Here is a 21,725-nt window from a genome sequence, read left to right as displayed (position 1 = left end):
GAGTGAGAAATAAATGTTCAAGTGGAACATGTTGGGGGGCAGCTGTTTAACTCAGTGGGTGGAACAAGCGTGGAGCAAGCTGCCAGTGGAAGTGATGGATATGGGTTAGATTACAACATCTGAGTGAAATTTGGATAAGTACATGGATGGGAAGGCTATGGAGAGCGATGTTCGAAGTGCGGGTTGATGGGACTAGGCAGAATAGATTGCATGGGCCAATGGGCCTGTTTCTGTGCTGTAGTGCAGTATGACTCTATTAACTTTACTGCCAAATGAATCAGAGAATGATTTTTTGCAACCCAAGAGCTATGAGTTTTTTTCACAGGATTGTCACACACCGGATTGGCATCAGCTAGGTGTGTACGAGGACACTTGACTTTGGATAGTACATTTTGAAATCCTTGCAGTCCTAGAGTACACATCAGTATTGGATAGTAAATGGTTTGGCCAGTTGACATTGGCTTCGCTCTGCTTATATTTTTTCTTCTGATGTTTGCGAGTTTGGTAATGTTGCAATGGATTGATCCAGATAATTTTGAAACACGATTGATTTACAAAGCAGCTCAATTTGAAGGGAAACATTTGTCAACTTAAGAACTGAACTAGAAAATATTAAAAGAGGTCAGTTAGTGACTGCATCAAAAGATAAAAGAGGTTCTGAAATTCTGGAATTCCATGCCTGAAACTTTTAACTGCCTGAAAAATCTTGCTGTGGCAATATTAACAGTATTTTCATGGACAAATTCATGTGAGTCATTGTTTTCAGTGATGAACTTGATCAAGTTTAATTATAGCAGTAGGCTGACTGATGAAACTAGTGCTATGTGCATAGCTCTCAAAACAACCAAAATACAAGATGCATATAAAATATTTGTCATTATTAATGTAGCAGCAAAAGTCTCACTGGGAGAAAAGAATTTTTTCCTTTTCTTGATCTTTCTATGCACCAAAGCTTACAACTTCACATTCACATTTCTTACATTATATGAGGTAAAATAACAATACCATTTAGAAACCAAGAATAATTTTCAATTGTTGTTTTAAAAGATTTGTTAAAAGGATTTCTAAAATACTCTGTGACCCCAAAAAAACTCTTGGAGAAATCCAGTTGGTTAAGTGGCGTCAATGGGAGGAAGAAAATTGTTGATGTTTTAGGTCAAAACCTTGTATTTGCTCTCCTATTTTATAAACTATTTAATATTTTAAAATGAGGACAATAAATTCTGTACATACAAGAATAAAAAAAAACTTTGCAAATTACTTAATGCAAACAAATTCTATCCTTGTAAAATTACAGTTCAGAATAAGAGATGTTGCTTATCAGTTATTAGTACTGACAGACCTTAAAGGCTCAGTTGCATCTCATTCATCAGGCTGCAATAGGTTCAATATTTTTACAGCAAGTGAAAAGTTTGAATTTCAACTCAAACTAGTAATTCTGGGTTGATTACCTCACTAACAGCTTGGACAGAGAAGCCACACTCATTGAGAGAGAATCTTCTGATTTCCACATTTAATGACGCAATAGAATACTCAAAATTTCTGTCAAGTTAATAAACTAATGATAGTGAATACTAACAGTTCCATTGGTGCTGCAAAAGCAACTTTCACAGCAGTGCCAGTGAAAGCAGTTAAGAAAATACAGGTAAATAAAACATATCACCTACAAGTCTTAGGAAGCTTTAAAAAAATATCACAGTTAGGCCTTACAAGGCTCCAGAATAGCATTTTCTTTGCAACCATCAGGTTGGCACCATTAGATAACCTGTTATTAACAGTTACTGCATTCCTTGTTGACAGTATATAACAGCATCATTAGTCATCAGTCCTTTATTGTAATTAAATTGCTCTGATTGTCCTTGCTAGATTTCAGTAAGAAGTAACAATGGTTTAGGCCATACAGTACTAGGTCCAGCCTTGAACAGTAAATCAGATTTAGTCAACAGAAAAGCAGAGGGTGAACATTTATCTAATAGTAACCATAATGCAATCAAGGCCAAATAGAAGAGTCTTATGAATGTTTTAGATTTAATCATAGCTGTCTTCAGCAGAATGAGTCAAACACTGTTGAAGTTAAACAGGCAGAGCACGGTAGCGTAGTCAGTCCACAGGGTTCACTTCCTGCCATTGTCTGTGAGGATTTTGTACATTCTCCCCGTGTCTACATGGATTTCCTCTGGGTGATCCAGTTTCCTCCCACATTCCAAAGACGTACAAGTTGAGGTTAGTAAATTGTGGACATGCTTTGCTGGTGCCAGAATCAGCATGGCGACACCTGTGGGCTGCTCCCAGCACATATATTTGTGTCCTTGACATTCAAAAGCAGTTCAATATTTTGAAAAAAAATCCAACATATATAACTCAAGAGATTAATTTCAAGAGATAAAATTAAAGCACCCTTCAAAAATCCCAAAGCTACCACAGACCCTAATAACTATGACAACAAAATAAGGCAGCATGCCCTCAGAAAATTAATGTCTGGATTTCAGGAAAATATCCTTTTTTAGCAAATAATAGACTGAACCAGTATAAACTACTCTGTTGAATAAAAGATCCTTTGAAATATATCGGTCTAATGTTACTCAATTAGAATGCATTGAAAATTGGCTAAGTTCTTTTTATAAATTAGGCCAAAAATCTGTAAATAAATGGGTTATTGATGAATTGGAGGATTAGTTTGGAAACATTTATTTTATATTTGCAGACTGCAAAGGAATTAGAGTTTAGACAAAATATCCTGAAAATGTAATAACATTACATTTTTGATGGAAGTGGCTATTCAATTGAAAAGACATAAAAAAAACAATGTATGAATCTAATATTCAAAATCAGATTTAAATTCAGTAACAATATATTGTATAAGTTGTTTTCTATGCCAAAACAATTATTTCCACTCAACACAAAAACACAGCAACAGCTAATTCTAATGGCAAAACGAAGGAAAGCTTGCTTAATATAAATCTCAAGAAACTGATTACCTGTATCCCAGGGTTTCAAAATAATAGGCAGCGGAGTTAGTCTATGCTCTGGTTATTAACTTCCAAAATACTATAAATTCTGAAATAGGCCCTGCAAATTGGAATGTAACAAATAGAGAACTACTGAACTGTTAGGCTGACAACAGTGGCAGGGAAAATGCTGTAATCTTTTATAAAGGATGTGATACCAAACGCTCATTAAATAATACAAATGAACAGAGTCAATGTGGATTAATGAAAGGGTGATCGTATTGACCAATGCATTTCTTCATAGATCATTTAGTAGAGCAGATGGTGTAGGTCCAATGGATGTGGTACTTCCGGATTTTCAGGAAATCTTTGATAAGGTCTCACACAGCAGATTACTGAACAAGGTCTGAGCATGTGAAATTGGAAGTAATATACTAGCATGACTGAAAACTGTCTAGCAGGAAATAAAGTAACAATGAACAGGTATGTCGTGGGTGGCAAGATCTGTCTAGCAGTGTAAAACAGAAATCACTGTTTCAGCCCACCTATTCACAATCAACAGTTTCGCTGAGAGGACCATTTGTAACATTTCCATTGCTGCTGCTGACTAAAACTACAAGGGGATATAAACCATGGTAATGAATTTAAGTGTATGGACAAGCTAAGTGAGCGAGTACAACCTGGCAGGTGAAATACAAAGTGGAAACCGATGAGATTATCTACTTGGAAGAAAAAACAAATGTTTTAATTATTATCAAAATGGTAAATGTCAATGTTTAAAGGAGCTTGGGTAAAGCATGTAATTAAAAAGATGAATGACAGGTTGGCCTTTATTGTTAGAAGATCTGAGTTCAAGTTTCTCAACACAATAACTTACAATGGAATGTGTGTACCATTTGTTCTTCCCAAGTAAAAACATACTGTATTTGCAAGAGAGGAAGTGACGTGAAGATTCACTAGGTTATTTCCTTAAATAGCAGTTATGTCACAAGAAGACAGATTGAGTAGACTATTTTTCTATTCTCTAAATTTCAGAATCATGTATGCTAACCTCATCAAAATGACCTTATTTCTTGGTGGGGTAAATGAGGGTTGGAACCTAAGAGAGGAACAAACCTAAATTTTACTCTGGATTCAGTTTAAACTTCCACATGTACACTCTGCAATTGTGCAAATTCAAAATTTGCTAGAGTATAAGGAAAAGGGTCTGGGGTCCTGGGCACTGCTGAGTAATGTTCCTGTAGTTCAATGATTATAATTACCATATGCATACTCCACAACTACCCTTTACTTTGCCTTCCTTCCTGGCAATAAAATTCTATGACCTGATTTCACTATTTTTGTTAGAAAGGCTAATTCTTTATGCAAATATGCATCTATGGGATTTCCTATTTCCATGTTGTAATCTCATTGAATCTCATCAGTCCCATTCCCCACCTTTTACTCTGCAACCTGACCTTCCACAAATGCCCAAAATTTCTACCGCTTCTTCTCTTACCTATCACAACTACAGAATAATTTACAGTTACCAATTAACACATTAATCAGCAAATCTTAGAGAGATGGAAGGGAACCAAGGTAATCAAAGGGAAGAACATGCAACTCTATTCCACAAACACCACTGGAGGTCAGGACTGAGCATGGATAATTGGAGCAAAGAGGCACCCATATTGTCTGCTGCAGGAGCTCTACGAGATTTAGCTGTCAAACTCCAGACTCTAGGATCATTTGTAGGTTTGCTGAAACAAACACTTTCATTTTCATCCTGATCATAGGGTTAAAAGACAACATAAATTAAATTCAGGAAATGAAAAAGACTGTAGAGAAATTTGAAAGAAAAATATAGAAAATTTAAATAAGTAACAATTTAAATAAAATGGGAGGCAATTAACCCAAATAATCTTAAAGCAAAATCTGGCAAGTAAGCGAGTACAGTGTAAAATAACAGGAATTATTGAAATAGGAGCTGCCTAAGACAAAGGCTTTGTCCATAAGAAGTACGAACAAGAGTCCTGCTGAAAGGTTTCGGCCTGAAATGTTGACTGTACTTTTTCCCATAAATGACCGTCTGGCCTACTGAGTTCCTCCAGCATTTTGTGCATGTTGCCTCTAAGAAGTACAGTTAGTTTTCCAGAAGCTAGATCTCATAAGTTGGGTTAAGAAATTAAAATGAAACTGAGACTTTAAAAATGCACTTGATAAATTCAGGATAGTTACAAAAATTATAATATAAGTATATGGGAAAGTAATTAAATACAACAGAATGACCACGGTGAGTATGAAGAAAGACTTGCAAACGGGAAGAATATCAAGAGAATCAGCACAGAAGAAACAGAAATGTGCTCCTTGTGGTGTCCATGCCCAGATGCCCTTTTAGATTTGTTTTGGAAACAGAATCAAGTGGTAATAGAGGGTCAGTGGTAAACTGAGAACGTAATTGTCTTTGAGGTGAGAAAGAAAATAGAGGTGGTTTAATATTTTTCAAAATGGAAGGAATTATTCATTAAGGTTCCCAAGAGTAAAAATGGTCACTTTTTGTTGTTATATTTAAATGATTTGAAATATGTGAAATGCAACTTCAAAGTCTATGACCAGTACAAAACTTAGTTCTGTATGATTCTTCTAATGACTTCCCCTTTTTCACCCTACAATTTCTTTCCCTAACCACCTCAGAAGTGAAGAACAACCTGATGTTTGACTGACTTAAACGCTAGGCCAGATTGGAAAGGTCAGGTACAGGACAAATTGAGGCAGTGGGCCCTGGCTCAAGAACTAGGGATGACCAAAGGTTTGACCAATTTAATGCCCAGACCAGATTGAAAAGATCAGAGTGTTGGGGCTGGAGGAGAGGGACAGGCAGGTGTTCAGCTTACTGATCCATGAGGTTTACTCATCTCTGTTCTGAACTAAGGCTTTGGCCTGCAACTAACAGGCTCCTGGATCGGCTGTGACTGGCTTTGTGGCTACAGACTCACTATCGTGAACTTCAGTTCTAAATGTGATTTGCTTGCTTTTATCATTTACATGACTTGCTGTTTTCTGAGATTGGGTGATTAATGGTCTTCTTTTATAATGGGTTTATTGGGTTTCTTTGTTTCTGACTGCCAGTAAGGCAACAAATCTCAAAGTTGTATATAGAATACCTACTTTAATAATAAATGTGTTTTGAACTTCAAGTTTTTCCACTATTCAATTCTTCTTTACGCCATCCTTATCTACACCAGACCAGTCTGAGATCCTACATTTCTTCTTAGATGAGAAGGAAATAGCAGTTCCTATCTACCACCATTGTCTGCATGGTTGAAACCAGATCCCAAAGTTAATAACTTCTTCATTTACTCACTTCATCAAAGCAAATGGAATCCTAATCAGTCCTAAATATACCTGATTTTTTTTTCATTGATGGGATTTGCAGTCCATTCTTTCTCACAACTCTACTCTCAGTCACTCAACACTTCTATCAGCATACCACTAACAGCACATCCTTTAAAATTGCTCTACTGAGTTTGGATTGTCACTTGTCATACACATTATCAGAGGGTACCACAGTAGTGTACAGGGCACCACAGCAGCATAGTAGTCAGCTGTTACAGCTTGAGGCAGAGTCCAAATCCAGTGCCATCTATAAGGAGTTTGTGTTTTCTCCTCGTGTCTGAGTGGGTTTCCCTCAGTTTCCTCACACAGTACAAAGACCTACCAGTTAGTAAATTGTCATTGTAAACTGTCTCGTGATGAGGCGAGGATTAAATTGATGGGTAGCTCGAAGGGCCAGTAGGGCCTGTTCCGCACAGCATCTCAAAATAAATAAATAGATATCTTGCTCTCTGATCAGGCAAAAATTGGCTTGTTAGAAACAGACTTTCATCGTATCACCTTTGGGCAGCTTGTTGGTACATTACAGCAACCCCACCCCCAACGTCACCCAGGGTAGCAAAGTGAGAGTTGAAAATACTAAACTGTGTTTTAAAGCATTGGCCATCACATAACTAACACAAATAAATAAACATTGCTGTAAAACACATCACAGGCACATTTTCCACAACCTCTCTATTTCACATAAGTGTCAAATGCAATAAAATAGTTTGAAAAACTCTTGTAAATCGTCTGAAAGGGAATTATTGCCACTCTCTTAAAAGAAAATGAATAAAGGAACTTTATGACATTTTGTCTTGAGACGCATGAAAAATCTTGACAATTGGCAAAACAACATTCTAGTCACTAGCTGCATATGATGCTATAAATCACAATACATTGAAGAGGAAAGATTTACCTTAAACATAAAGGAAGAGCACCCTTAAAAATATCAAATTAGATTACTTTATTGATTACTCAAAAACTTCCACAGATGTACCATGGAGAGCATTCTGACTGTCTGGTATGGGGGGAGGGGATGTTGCTATTGCATCGTAAGAAGCTACAGGAAGTTGTAAAATTAGTCAATTTCATCATGGGAACTAGCCTCCGTAGCAAACAAGGTATCTTCAAGGAGTGGTGCCTTAGGAAGGCAGCATCCATTATTAGGGACCCTCATTACCCAGGACATGCCCTCTTCTTATTGTTACCATCAGGAAGTAGGTACAGAAGTTTGAAGGCACACACTCAGCAATTCAGAAGCAGCTTTTTCTGCTCTGCCATTTGATTTCTAAATGGACATTGAACCCATGAACACTACCACACTTTTTTTCCTCGCTGTTATATACAATTACTGAAATCGACTTTTCTTCTCTATGTTTATCATTTATTGCATTGTACTGCCTCTTCTAAGCTAACAAATTTCACAGCGTATTCCAGTGATATTAAACCTAAAACTTTCTTCTGGAATACTTCACTATATGGCTTTGAAATCATTTTATTGATTTCTTCATACTACGTACAGAATATTACATAAAATAGTAAATAACTTTAAACGAATAATTACGTAACATACCTGCATTTCCATTCTCCCTAAATCCTTTGTGTCATGCCTAAGGAAACTGGGATAGGCTGATCGCACCCTGTGAAATAAAATAAACATTGGAAATCCAAAGGAATTTGTTCCTATTAAGCAGTAAACAATGGAAAATATATAAAATGCAGCATCCTGGTCTATGCAAACAAATCATACATTTTCAATATGTGGTTTACAGAGCTTCATTTGCAACGTCATTACAAAAGACTGACCACTCTGATACTGGCTTCTCACATCAGGATTTCGGGATGTATTTAATACTTGAATTGGTACCTTAGTCAGCTGCATTTATAATATTTTGGTCAAAGATAAGTAATGATTACTAAACTAAAAGATTGCCACTATTCTTCAAAAATAAACACATTGTTTGATGTATTTCTTTCAAAATTAAATATCAAATGTTTAATTGATTTTGTGGAGAAATATCCATTCATGTTTTCCCTTGTTCTTCTCTTGCAGCAGTAATTTGTTTCTAGGTTGGAAAACGAAAAGTTGGAAGAAATAAATGCATAACATGGAAGTTCAAAAGCAGATAGGTTAGCAGAAAGGACACCATTATAGTCAACAACCAAGAATTGCAATGGTTATTTTTCCAAGTAGACAATTTATCACTTCTTAGGTATATAATGTCAGCTTTTATTTCCTCTACTATCAATTACATAAAATACTCTAGTACTTACTATCACTTGAAGAATTTGCCACCTCAGAAGCACCATATAAAAATGTCAACCAAACAACTCAAATAAAAAGCCAAATAATCTGGTACTCTGAAGCTGGTAGCAAATCAAAGATTATAACAAACTGAAATATAGTTATTGCTGCTGCCTCACAATACCTAGGATTCAGGTTTGACCCCAACTTGGGAGTGCTATCTGTGTCCAGCTTGCATGTTCTCTCCAGGAACAGAGAGGTTTACCGCATGTGTTGTGTTTGCCTCCCAGACCTGGCAGATGCGTTGGTATGTGTATGCAGATGGCACAAGAATCAAAGAGGCGTTGATAGGCAGGTGAGACAAAAACCCGTTATGACAGAGAGGGCGTATACGACTAACGTTCTGTTGTGAGCCTACCACTACTACTACTACTACTACGTCAACTCAGGCCTAGGGGACCAGTGTCGGGCATTTTTTATGAGCCAGCAGGGACTCAATGGGATAAATGGTCTCCTTCAGTGTCATAATAAGTAAATAAATAATGAAAGCATCTGCTGCTTGACCACCACGTGTATTCTCCATTTTCTATATGTATTTCTTATTTCCACTCTTGGGAAAATTTTGCCTTTATTTGTGTACTAGGCAAGTGGAGTAGGACTGAATGAAGCCTTGATAAGATATGTAAAAGTATATGTAATTAGCTGTTTTATGAAGAAAAAGATTGCTGCTTTTATGTACTGCCTTTCATGTCCCTTCAGGGGATCCCAAACATTTTGTTATAGCCAATAAAATATACTTTTAAATTGGAATAAATATTGCATTGTAATAGTCTCAGAAACATTTTGTGATCAGCAACCTTTTAAAAACAGGAATATGATAATGACTAGATAATCTATTTAGAAACACTGATTAAGGAATATAAATTTGCTACAGAGCTAGAGATAATTTTTTTTCTCTATTTCAACATTATTTTTTGGGGGATCAATTTTCATATGATCTCGAGAGGCCACAAAGCCTTAGCTTAAAATTTATCTGTTAAGACAGGAATCTCAACAAAGTAGCACTCCTTCACTACAGCACTGGAGTACCGATTTAGATGTTTGAACACAAATTTCTAGAAGCTGATTTGAAGAGGTTGAGAGCAGCTCTGGACAAGTCACTGGGTGGTGTGGTCTAGGCCCGGAGCCTTTCGCTGCAACCAGCTCCTAGTGCAAGGTGCAAGGTACGATTCGCTGTTTAGACAGTTTAAACGCTGGAGAGTAGAGCTGATTTTGCTCACTCTCTATGATATCTTACTCCACTCTCCAGGGCGCAGGTGCCTTTTGCTGTCTGTTGTTCGGTCAATTTAAAAGCCAGCCCAGATAAACTGGTAAGACAGGGTGCCGAGATCTGGCACAAGAGTGTATTTTGCTCATTCTCCACAGTGGTCTCTCCTCTTTCCATGGTGCTGAGGCTATGAAGACTGCCTTGGCTGCTGTGCACGTGCCTGCTAACATGAATGACAAGCAAGGCTTTGGGCTGACTCTGTGCTGCTCCGAGGTTTGGATGTGAGGACTCAATTTTGGCTCAGAATATTGTTGTCCGCTTCAATTTTTTGCATAATTCATGTTTTTTTTCTTTCTCTTGGGGGTGTTGGTCTTTTACTTTTTATTTTTGTTCTTTTTTCTTTAATTGGGTGTCTTGCCATGTGGCTACATGTGAGCAAACAAATCTCATGGTTGTATAACTTACACAGTCTTTGATACTTAAATCTTGAATAGTATTCAAACTACAGCTTTCTGACTCAGGACAGAAGTCTGGCTACTAAATTACAGATTAGGGCTGATAAAGATATTGAAGCTGTGAATGATCTGGTTTAGGCCAAGAGAGGCATACGTGCCATTGCCCATGATGGTTTCACAACAACTCCACAGTCATCAGAATTCTTGCCTCCGAAACTCTACTGGAGGAGCATTTTGACCATTTGAGCATATATGTTGTTTATCATAATATCAAAACATGCAAAATGGATTACACTAGTGGATCAGTTCACTGCTGTCATCTATTAAAGTGATAAACATTTTTTATTAAATAACTATCCTCAAACACTTACCTGTCAACAAAGTAGAAATAGTATTTGTGATGAGGAAAAGTAGAATTCAATCTTATAATATAAATTTACAGGTGTGACATTTTATAGAGATCTGGAAATGTGATCTGAAGCATCATTTTAGAAAGCATAGAAACAGAGGAGCTCCCCCACTCCAAACTTCAGTACCATGTACCCAACATTCTTCCTATATCCCTTGATCCATTTTGTTTTAATATACCTACCCCCTCCTGAACATACTTAATGACTTGGTTTTCACTCATTTTGTGGTTGATAATGAACAGGTTCACCTCTGGTCAAAGAAGTCACATCTGACCTTTCTTATTTATGTATTGAGATAGAGCATAAAAAAACAGGCCCTACTAACCCTTCAAGCCATGCCACCCAGCAATTTAACCCTAGCCTAATCACAGGACCACTGACAATGACCACTTAACCTACCAACCAGTATGTCTTTGGACAGTGGGAGGTAAGCTGATCACTAGTAGGAAACCCACATAGTCACGGGGAGAATGTATAAACTCAATTCAATGGTGGGAACTGAACTGTAAAATGTTGTGCTAACCACTAGGCTACCATGCCACCCTTGTTTCTAAATAGGATGCATTGCATTCTGTGAGTTTCAACCCTGAGTCTAGGCTCTCGAGCAATCAGGGATATTCTGTAGCTAGTCTGTCCAGTCCTGTTAGAAGTTTATGTTTCTATAGGTGCCCCTTACTCTTCTACTCTCAACTCAACCAACCCAATCTTACCTCATATACAAGCCATCAGTCTAGTAAACATTTGTTGCATTCTCTCTCTGGCAAAAACATCTTCCCTTACTTTGGGAGAACAGAACTGCACACCAGTCTCCAGATGGAGACTCACCTGGGCCCCATAAACTACATCAAAGCATTCTGTTCCTGAACTCAACTATATGTGCAACGAAGACCATATTCAGCATGGTTTCCTCAAGGGAAAATCTTGCCTAACAAATCTGTTCAAATTCCAAGAAGTAACAAGCAGGATAGACAAAGAAGAATTGGTGGATGTTGTATACAGTATTTGGATTTTCAGAAGGTCTTTAAAAAGGTGCCACACAAGAGGCTGCTTAACAAGTTAACAGCCTGAGGTATTACAGGAAAGATGCTAGCACGGATAAAGTAGTGGCTGATTGGAAGGAGGCAAAACATGGGAATAGAGGTAGCCTTTACTGATTGGCTGCTAGTGACAAGTGGTATTCCACAGGGGTCTGTGCTGGGACCAATCCTTTGTACATTACATATCAATGACTTGGATGACGGAATTGATGGTTTTATTGCAAAGTTCGCGGATGATATAAAGATAAGTGGAGGAGCAGGTAGCTTTCAGGAAGTAAAGAGGCTACAGAAAGACTTTGACAGATTGATAAACTGAACAAAGAAGCGTCAGATGGAATTGTGTCGGGAAGTGATTGGTCACGCACTTTGTAAAAGAAATCAAGGGGTAGAAATCTAAGAGGAGAGAAATTTTTTTTTAAAATGAGGTACAAAGGGACTTGGGATTCCTCTTGCAAGATACCCTAAAGGTTCATTTGTAAGTTCAGTCTGTGGTGAGGAAAGCAAAAGTGATGTTAGCATTCATTTGAAGAGGACTAGAATATAGAGGCAAGGATGTAATGTGAGGCTTTATAAAGCACTGTTGAGGCCTCACTTGGAGTATTGTGAGCAGTTTTGGGCCCCTTGTTTAAGAAAGGATATGCTTACATTAGAAAGGGTTCAAAGGTGGTTCACAAAAATAAATCCAGGCTTGAAAGGTTTGTTACAAGAAGGATGTGCTGACATTAGAGAGGGTTTGGTGGCTTTGGGCCTGTATTCACTGGAATTCAGAAGAATGAGGGGTGACTTAATTGAAACCTATTGAATGTTAAAAGGCATCGATTGAGTGGATGTGGAGAGGATGTTAACTATGGTATGAAAGTCTAAGACCAGAGGACACATGATCAGAATAGAGTGGTGTCCTTTTAGAACGGAGATGAGGAGGAATTTCTTTAGCCACCGTGTGGTGAATCAATGGAATTCAATGACACAGGCAGCTTTGGAGGCCAAGTCTTTCAGTATATTAAAGGCAAAGCTTGATAGATTCTTGATTAGTCAGGGCATGAAAGGATATGGGGAGAAGGCAGGAAATTGGGGCCTGAGAGGGAAAATAGATTGGCCATGATGAAATAGCGGAGAAGACCTGATTAGCCAAATGGCCTAATTCTGCTCTTATGGTCTTGTAGTCAAATTCCATTTGCCTTGCTGCACCTGAACATTTGCTTTCAGCGAATGATGTACAGGACACCCACATTGCTTTGCACTTTCATTTTTCCCCAAGCTATCACATTTCAAGTAATAATAACCTAGGTTTTTGTTTTTAGAACTGAATTTGATAACATAACAGTTATCTATTTAAGCTCTACCCGCAGTTCATTTGTCCACTCATATGACTTGTCTAGATCATATTGGAGTTTCTTTGCATCTACTCACAAGCTTACATTCCTAACTGCTAAACCCCCCCCCCCAAATCTTCCCTAGCATTATGTCATCTGCAATGAGGATGTTACATTTTGTTCCCTAATCCATATCATTGTAAATAGCGAGACCTAAGCACCGATCACTGTAGCACACCACTGGCCTCTGCCCATCAACCGGAAAAGAATCACTGGTGTAAAAGGTAAGTGGATAGCTTTCTCCCCCCACAGATAGAAATCTCAAATACTTCAGAACATAGCTTTAAGATGGGGGGGGTAAGTTTAAAGGAGATGATTGGGGTAAGTTTTTCTTTAGAGAGAGTGGTAGGTAGCTAGAACACACTAACAAAGATTGTGGTGGAAGCACACATGATGGTGGCATTTAAAAAATGTTTAGACAGCGATGTAGGCATGCAAACATATGGATTACGTATAGGATGAGGATAGGTTGAGCTTACTTAAGCATCATCCCTACACAGATAGTGTGGGGTTGTTCCTGTGTTGTACTGATCTATGTTCTATGCTCCTTCTCTCTGATTTGTGCCGATCAACCAATACTCAATCTATGCAAATATATTAATGGCAGTCCCCATTCACACCAACATTATCAAAAGTCTTCTGGTAGCTCAAATACACAATATCTATTCATCCTCTCTTAACAATTCTGCATCTGCAAAAACCTCAAGTAGAGTTTTTAACCAAGTTTTTTTTCCCCATAAACTCATGCTTATTTTCTCCTTAGTAACACACACAACACCAAGTGAAAGAACTGACCAGAGCAGGCAACGCCTATGGAAATGAAAAAGCAGTTGACATTTCTGGCCGAGACCCTTTATCAGGATGGGAAAGATCCCAGAATGAGGTGGAGGGAGGGGATGGAGTACAAGCTAGAAGGTGATGGGTGAAGCCAGGTGGGTGGGGGAGAGGGGGTTGAAATAAGTAGCTGGAGTGATAGGTAGAAAAGGCAAAGAGCTGGAGAAGAAGGAATCTGATGGGGTGAAGACAGGATTATGGCAGAAAGGGAAAGCGGAGGGTGATGGGTAGATGAAGAGAAGAGGTAAGAGGGAGTCAAGAGGGAGTAAATGAAGAAGAGGGAAGAGGGAGGGGGGAAATTATCGAAGCTGTATAAATTGATGTTCCTGCCATCAAGTTGGAGGCTACCCAGGCAGAATATGAAGTGTTGCTTCTCTAAACTGAGAGTGGCCTCATTGCAGCAGAAGAGGAGGCCATGGACCAACATGTTGGAATGTAAATGAGAAAAGCAGAGGGCCCTAAGACCTTCCTGATTGAGGGTGGCAGTATATAAATACAGGACATAAATGTGGTGGCCAAGGAATTGGAAGTTGTCAAAATGATGCAGCATGATAGATATAGGAGTGAGTGGACTGGAAAAGGGGATATGACAGAGTCAAGGTACAAGCAGATAAGCTCAGTGATGCAAGTACAGGCAGAAACAATGGGACTAAGAAAATAGTTTATTTGTGGCTCGTTAGTAGGAGACAGAAGCTGGCAGTGTTGGGCTGGGGTACTATCATAGTGAAAGCTATGGAAGGGAGATCTGTGATTGTTTGGGTGAGGGTGGCCTGCTGTTTGCTGGTGGGGTCATGGTCCAGGGGCAGATATGAGTTGGCCTCCAAGAGCTGCCTTCTGATCTCTGCAGGGAAGAGATTGGCCGCCAGACCGCAACGGCTTGTCTGTGGGTTTGATAACAAGACTAAGAGTGGTCCAAACTAAGCAGAAAGCAGCAGGCTTGGGGGTGAGGGTGGGGTGGGGGGGTAATAAGATTGGTGTGGTTGAGGGAATTTCAGAAGTCAAGGCAACTGGTGAACAATAAGGAATGAAAACATCAAGTGAGAGCGAACGGCCAGGGTGGTTGGGGCGGGTGGGGGGGGGGGGGAACTGTTGAAGTATCCAAGTGGAAGAGGAGTGCTGGAGACATAAGAATGAACACCCCTTGCAAAGAAATGGGCATGGGCGCACACGTAATAGAAGAGTTCAACACCATAATGGACCAGAACTCACTGACGATTCAAAGGTTATGCCTCAGCGTAGGACAGATTATTTAGAGTCAGAGTACATGGTACAAGGTGAAAGGGTACATGGTGAAGACCAGCAAGAGTTGGAGCCCAGGCAAGGTTGGTGTCCGAAAGGGGTTATGGAAGGGATGATTCAGGGTGAGTAATGTAGTAGAATGAAGGGAGGTGACAGAACAGGGGAGGAAGGGTTGAAGATGATGCTTGGGCTGGGGTTGTCTTATAGGATCAGAGGTGGGTGGGGTGTGGTAAGATTGGCGACAGCTGACAACGAAGATGCCCCCTTGCAGTATTGGTGGTGGTCGAGTTTCCAATCCTTTGTGAATACCAGGTACATCAAGACCAGCTAGTTGGGAGAGTGGATCCAGCAGCAGGCCAAGAAGAACTGGGGAACATGGCACATTTGGAAAAGTGAGGCCTGGAACTATGGGAGAGAGTGAGAAAGGGACAGAAATTGTGATTTGACAGAGATCCTGGCTGAGACTGAACTGCGAGGCCTGAAAAAAACAGCTGGAAGCCAGTCAGGACACGATGGCAATGAAGGCAATTGCTGAGGGAGAATACATGGTTGTAGTAGTAAGTCTCACTAAGAACTTGAACAAAGAGCCAAAACACAGCAGAAACTACAGAGAGCAATGAAAGAGGGACTCATACAAGTCAAAGAGAGGAGGAAAGATTCTTCAAATGAGACATACTGTATCGTGAAGGGACCTCACAGGAGCTGGTTCTGTCCAACTCGTCTAACTGTGAAACAAAACCTGTTATAATTTAACATATTTACTATAACAGCTTTGCATAAAGTTAACATCAATTTGTTAAACAAAATACTTTGAAATAGTAGCTTATAATAAGCCTCAGCTAGAAAGTGAATTAATCAGAAAATGTGGCCATAGGAATAGATTTTAGGAAGACCTTTGAATGTGTGATGCAGAAGGGAATACAGTCAGAGGTATAAGGAGTGTAGAATAGTTTAGAAAAAAAGTTTCTGAATGGAAGATACATGAGTGAAATTTTGCAGACAGTAGTATATTAAGCCTGCAAAGCAAAGCTAGATGATCACAGACGAGAAAATCTGCAGATCCTGGAAATCCAAGCAACACACACTGACACAAAATGCTGGAGGAACTCAGCAGGCCAGGCAGCATCTACGGAAAAAGAGTACAGTCAACATTTCGGGCAGGGATAAATGAAACAACTGAGCTATGACAGTTAGCCTCAGAATTTCACAGTATGGACTTTGTCCGGCCTTCTCAACAATAAAACTGGAAATATCACTCACTCTTCGAGAAGGGAGGGAGGGAGGCAGAAGTAAAGAATTTTTAAGCCTGATAACCTGACCTCAATGGAAGATATTGGAGTTTATTGTTCAGAATGTGATTTTGAGGTACTTAAAGGCACATGATAAAACAGGCAAGGGTCAGCATGGTTTCCGTCAGGAAAAATCTTGCCTGACAAATCTGTTGGAATTCTTTTGAGGAAGTGACCAGCCGGATACACAAAGGAGAATTGGTGGATGCTGTGTATTTGGATTTTCAGAAGGTATTTGACAAGGTGCCATACTTGAGGCTGCTTAACAAGATAAGAGCCCATGGTATTACAGGAAAGATATGAGCATGGATAGATCATTGGCTGATTTGCAAGGGAGCCTTTTCTGACTGGCAAGGAACTAGGCTGTGAAATGGAAGAGAGGGACCTCAGAGTAGACATTCACACTGGCAGAGAGTATGGTGGCAATTTTTTTTCACATTGAGGATACAAGTAAATGGAATGAGCTGCCAGAGGAAGTGTGTGAGGCAGGTACCTTAATGACATTTAGATTGATACATGGAAGGGTTGCGACTAGGAGATATGAGCCGAACACAGGAAGCTGGGATCAGACGGTGTGCACCTTGGTCAGCATGAATTTGTTGGGCCAAAGGGCCTGTATCCATGCTGTATTGCTCTATTACTCTAATATATAAAACAGCTTTACATGCAAAGATTTTCCTCAGAGACTGAAAACAAGAACAAATACAAGTCCTTTCTCCACACTGAATATTCCTTCCTTATGAGAGACACAGGCACCCAGGTAAGGCAGTTTTACATGAAGCCTTTGCCACCAGAAAATTATGTACAACAGTCATGAGCAGGAAATTTGCACATGTAAAGGATCAAGATGTATCTTCATCCTTAAAATTAATCTTTCTTTATGAGCAAATGCAACCTGATAGAATCCCTTGATAAAATAACTGATCTCATTTTCACAGTAGTTGCAGGGCCAATATCAGTCTCCGTGAATCTGAAAACAGGACCATGAAAATCTGGTCAGCCTTCACAGTCTTGAACACAATCAAGTGATTCCTTCTTGAAAAATGGTTGTCAAGTGGAGACAGTATATTATGCCCTTCATTTAAAAAGACTTACTGAATACTTGTGCTTAGGCTCACACAAAATGAGTGATCACTTTGATGAGATATCAGAGGAATCCTTGAAGCAATACACCAGCGGGCAGTGATGTCTTAGAAGAGAAGAGAAGAAAGATGATTTACTTTAAAAATGGGACTTTCATATGTAACAGTTTAGGAAAGTTAAACTATACTTCAGCAGTGTTATTGAGCAGGTACAATCTTCACCATTTTAAAGGTCCTACAACAATTGCCATAATTTTTGTGAATACACTAGCTGATAAGGCCAAATTTGCAGAACAATTACAGCATTTTTGCATCATCTATTGAAAACATTTCGCTTGAATAGAAAATAATTCCAATTCAACAGCACCTGAAAGTCAAAAGCCGGATGCTTTGGAGGTCCTGTCTTGGTTAATATTTCTGGACAGATGAAAAACAGTGTGAGCTGCAATGAAACATCTGTCACACAGTTTAGAAATGTCATAAACTGAAGAACACGTTCCATTAGGTATCCTGTATAGACTGTCTTATTTGTTCTCTCAGTGCTTCAATGTTTCAATGCTCAATACTGATATGGTCAATAATACAATCATTTTACACTAGTGGCTTTGTAAATAAATTGTGAGTTGTTTGGATTGAGAGTAAAGTATTGCTGCATACTTTTAGAAAAAGATTGAAAGGTTCTATAAATACTAACAACCTGCTAATTTCAGAGGATTCTATCTATGATAATTTTCACTCTACACTCGAGTATTTCTGTCATTCTTGGTAGTAAATACCACTTCTGTAAATATATGAATTCATGGATGTTGTTCATTTCAGAATATCTGCTACTGTTATAATGTTGGGTAAATCCATATCAATTTCTTTACATGCTGCTCAATTACTGGAATCAGAATCAAATGGGTTAGGCTATAAACTACAGAATAGACTTATGATAAAAAAGCAACAAGAAACAATTACCCTTTAAACAAAATCATTCTTATCAGGAATGAAGGCAAAACCATTATTTCCTATCCTAAACTACATTTGAAAGAATGGTGATCAAGCATTTTCTTGAACATCTGGAGACCTATTAGTGAAGGCATTTCCTCTATCTGTTTGAGTAATAAGCTCCATAAGGAGCCTGAGTGACAAAGAATGTTTGGTAATAGATTTCCAAAACATGACAATGATGTGTTTTGAAAGGAAGTTTGGAAAGGCCTCCTCTCTCTTTCTAATAGGTAGCAGAGGTTGGTGCTTTGGTAAAAGCCGTGAGAGAAAACTTGGAAGGTAACTGCTGTATACTTAGGGGAAGATACAGATTGCAGTGATTGGGGTAGGAGGTGAAAGCTTAAGCTGACAAATACAATATTGTCCACTGTTGGAGATGCCAGTAAGAGAGTATTCCATCATATCTTTGACAGATCTCCTGAATCGGGAAGTAAGTCACTCACAGACTCTGAACTAATCTGGAAGCAACAGTATATATGTTCTAGATATAATGCTAGCCTGTGGTGATGCCTAGAATATGAATGCTGACAGGTTCATTAAAGTAATCATTCTGAAAGTCATAGGGAGGTAATTATGATCTTACGTGTCGGAGATGGTCATGGTTTGGCATTTATAATGTATTATCATTTCTTGCCACTTATTAACTCAGTAACAAAGAATACCAGTTAAAACTATTTTTATAACAACATATATGACACAAAAACATCCCAATAGGGTTCAACAGTGAATTTTCAAAGATGGCGCTGTGCCATGCAAAGAGATAATTAAACTGATAACCAGAAGATTAAACAAAAACATAAAATTAAACTTCCACCCAGCAGAACATGACGGTATCCCTGCAACAGCCAGCAAATCCAACCCCATCCACCCCACCAATCTCCCAAATGCTCCATCATATACAAGGTCTGTCCACAAATCAGGGAGAGAACCTATAGCAAGCACTGCACTGCCTCCAAAGTAAATAATTCCTTCCTTTTTAAAAAAAAGTGTTGAGTTTTACATAGTTCTCCTGGTATACTTCCAGCAAAGCCCTGTACATTTGTAGACTAGTCTCCATAATGTAGCAATTCTATTAAAGTCCAATATTCACCATCTCTCTCTAAATACATGGCTGCACAGCCACCAGCAGAGGGATGAGGTTTCAACAGATCCTGGAATGAGCAGTGATGTCGGCAGTGCATCCCTTTTTAGATAAAATGCTCTCATGATCCCTTTTAACACTGAGTCTACCAGCCGTTTTGTTCCAGCGAGTGCATCTGAGCATTTAGATAGATATCATTAATTTTGAGGGGAGCTCCAAGTTCATGGGCAGTAGTGTTGGTGGGAGGTTCCAAGGGCATTTATTATTTCTTTCATGATCACCTAAAATGTCTCATTACTACCATTAACCAACAGAGGTCATGGTTTATTATCAAATACACATTCACTTAGCAAACTCATTTTGTTAAATTAATTGCTTCAGGATTGGTAGCAAGCAGGACAACTGGATCAGCTGTTCCAAGAGTGAAATGAGCTAATTGTGCCAGAAGTCAAAAGGCCAGTTCATGTATATCATATTGGATGCCTCCTTGCAGTTTAAGCTAGAAATAAATAGGGCATTTAAAAGATCTTCTGCTAAAAATGAAAATTTATCACAATGTTTAACACGTTGGACACAGCCAAGTTTAGTTTATTATTATTTAATAATATACATGTGTATAACCATATAGAAATGAGGCGATGTTTCTCCAAACCAGAGTGTAAAGCACATTAAGTACACGTAACACACACAACACATGATAACTTAAGAAGGTAAGGAGAAAATGTACAGATGAATCATGCATAAATAACAAACTAAAGTGCATTAATATTAAATATTGTAGGGTATGCAACAGATTAACCAATGACACTTTGAATATGATGCGGCAGGGAGTTCAGAAGCCTAATAATCTGGGGGAAGAAACTGTTCCTCATCCTCACTATTTTATGCATCGTAGTCTCCTGCCTGATGGTAGAAAGTCAAAGAGGATACTGGATGGAGGGGTGAGATCTTTACTAATACTAACGGTCCTGTGTATGCAACATTCCAGATAAACGTCCCTGATAGATGGATGGTCCATATGATCCTCAGAGCTGTTCTCACAGTCCTTCGTAGGGACCTGGTCGAATGCTGAACTGCTCCCATACCAGATGGAGAAGCAAATCACAGAGCGAACTTCTCTTCTTCACCCTACTGGGTTGGAGCATCTAGTGATAGATTGGGAGGATTGCTGATTCTTTGAAATTATTTAATATAATATGATTACATATCTTCATTGCGCCTTTCTGACCAATTTGATATATTGGGTTATTCATCCCAATAAAGAAAATGCAAGAATACCATTGTGACACGGCATCTGTGTTTCAGATACAATTTAAAATCTGAAATATCCCCCAGCCATACTGTACATACAGTCTATAAACCAGAAATCAAAAGGAGTCCCCAATGAATAATACTGGGAAGAAATCAATGAGTAAAATATTGTGCATGAAATAGTTTACCTTATGTTGCATTGCTTTAATCTTCAGACAGCTGTATGCAATGGCCCCTAGCATCACCATCAATCAAGACAACACACACAATAAAATGGGCTCTAATTCACAGAAACATAGGCAAGGACCTTTTCTCCACCATTGTGAGCAGGTGAAGGAGATAAGGAAGCCCATAAACACTGGGAGAAAGGGACATCACAGCACATGACAAGCTGTCTCCTTCTTTGCCTATTAGGTTCCTGATGAACAATAATGTTGCATTATGTTTAAGAATTTCTAGCCCACGCTTTAACTAATTTTGAGTTTGTGAATCTGAATGACAAAAAGGCAAAAATTATTCAGCTGATCCCAACCACCAAACTTCACTGAACACAGAGTCTTTGGAAAAGATTAAAACTTAAGACATATCGTTACTCTTCAATATTGAAACATTATTCCTTTTCCTCCCTCTACATATGTTTGAAAATGGAGATGCCAGATAGATTTCATTGAAGCCAAACTGTCCAGACAAATCTAAAAGAATATGTGGGTTGGTAAGTACAATTCATGGCATTAATGGTTGCACTGAGGTGACATTCATAAAATCATTTCTACAATGCACACAGGCTAATGAGTTTTCTTCCTAATTCTAAATTACAAATCCAATGTACCTTTCTGATATTATAGTATAAAACAATGTTCACTCTTTTGT

The 21,725-nt window shown here is 38.7% G+C and overlaps 1 protein-coding gene across 5 annotated transcripts in view; it reads right to left on the bottom strand.

Moving 5' to 3' along the window:
• znf804b (zinc finger protein 804B) overlaps positions 1 to 21,725 on the bottom strand; it is a 969,027-nt gene that overhangs the window by 801,209 nt on the left and 146,093 nt on the right. For 3 of the 5 annotated variants that reach the window (XM_073054519.1, XM_073054521.1, XM_073054520.1), the window contains one exon: positions 7,876 to 7,942. The exons of the other annotated variants lie outside the window; for them this stretch is intronic. In XM_073054519.1, the coding sequence (XP_072910620.1) occupies positions 7,876 to 7,887 (12 nt within the window). In that variant the 5' untranslated portion in view covers positions 7,888 to 7,942. The remainder of the gene's footprint in view (positions 1 to 7,875; positions 7,943 to 21,725) is intronic. 5 annotated transcript variants of the gene reach the window in all.

Source organism: Hemitrygon akajei, chromosome 8 (genome assembly GCF_048418815.1).
Source record: "Hemitrygon akajei chromosome 8, sHemAka1.3, whole genome shotgun sequence".
Lineage (NCBI taxonomy): Eukaryota > Metazoa > Chordata > Chondrichthyes > Myliobatiformes > Dasyatidae > Hemitrygon > Hemitrygon akajei.
The sequence above is the reverse complement of the archived record's forward strand: the minus strand, read 5'-3'. Positions and strand labels throughout refer to the sequence as shown.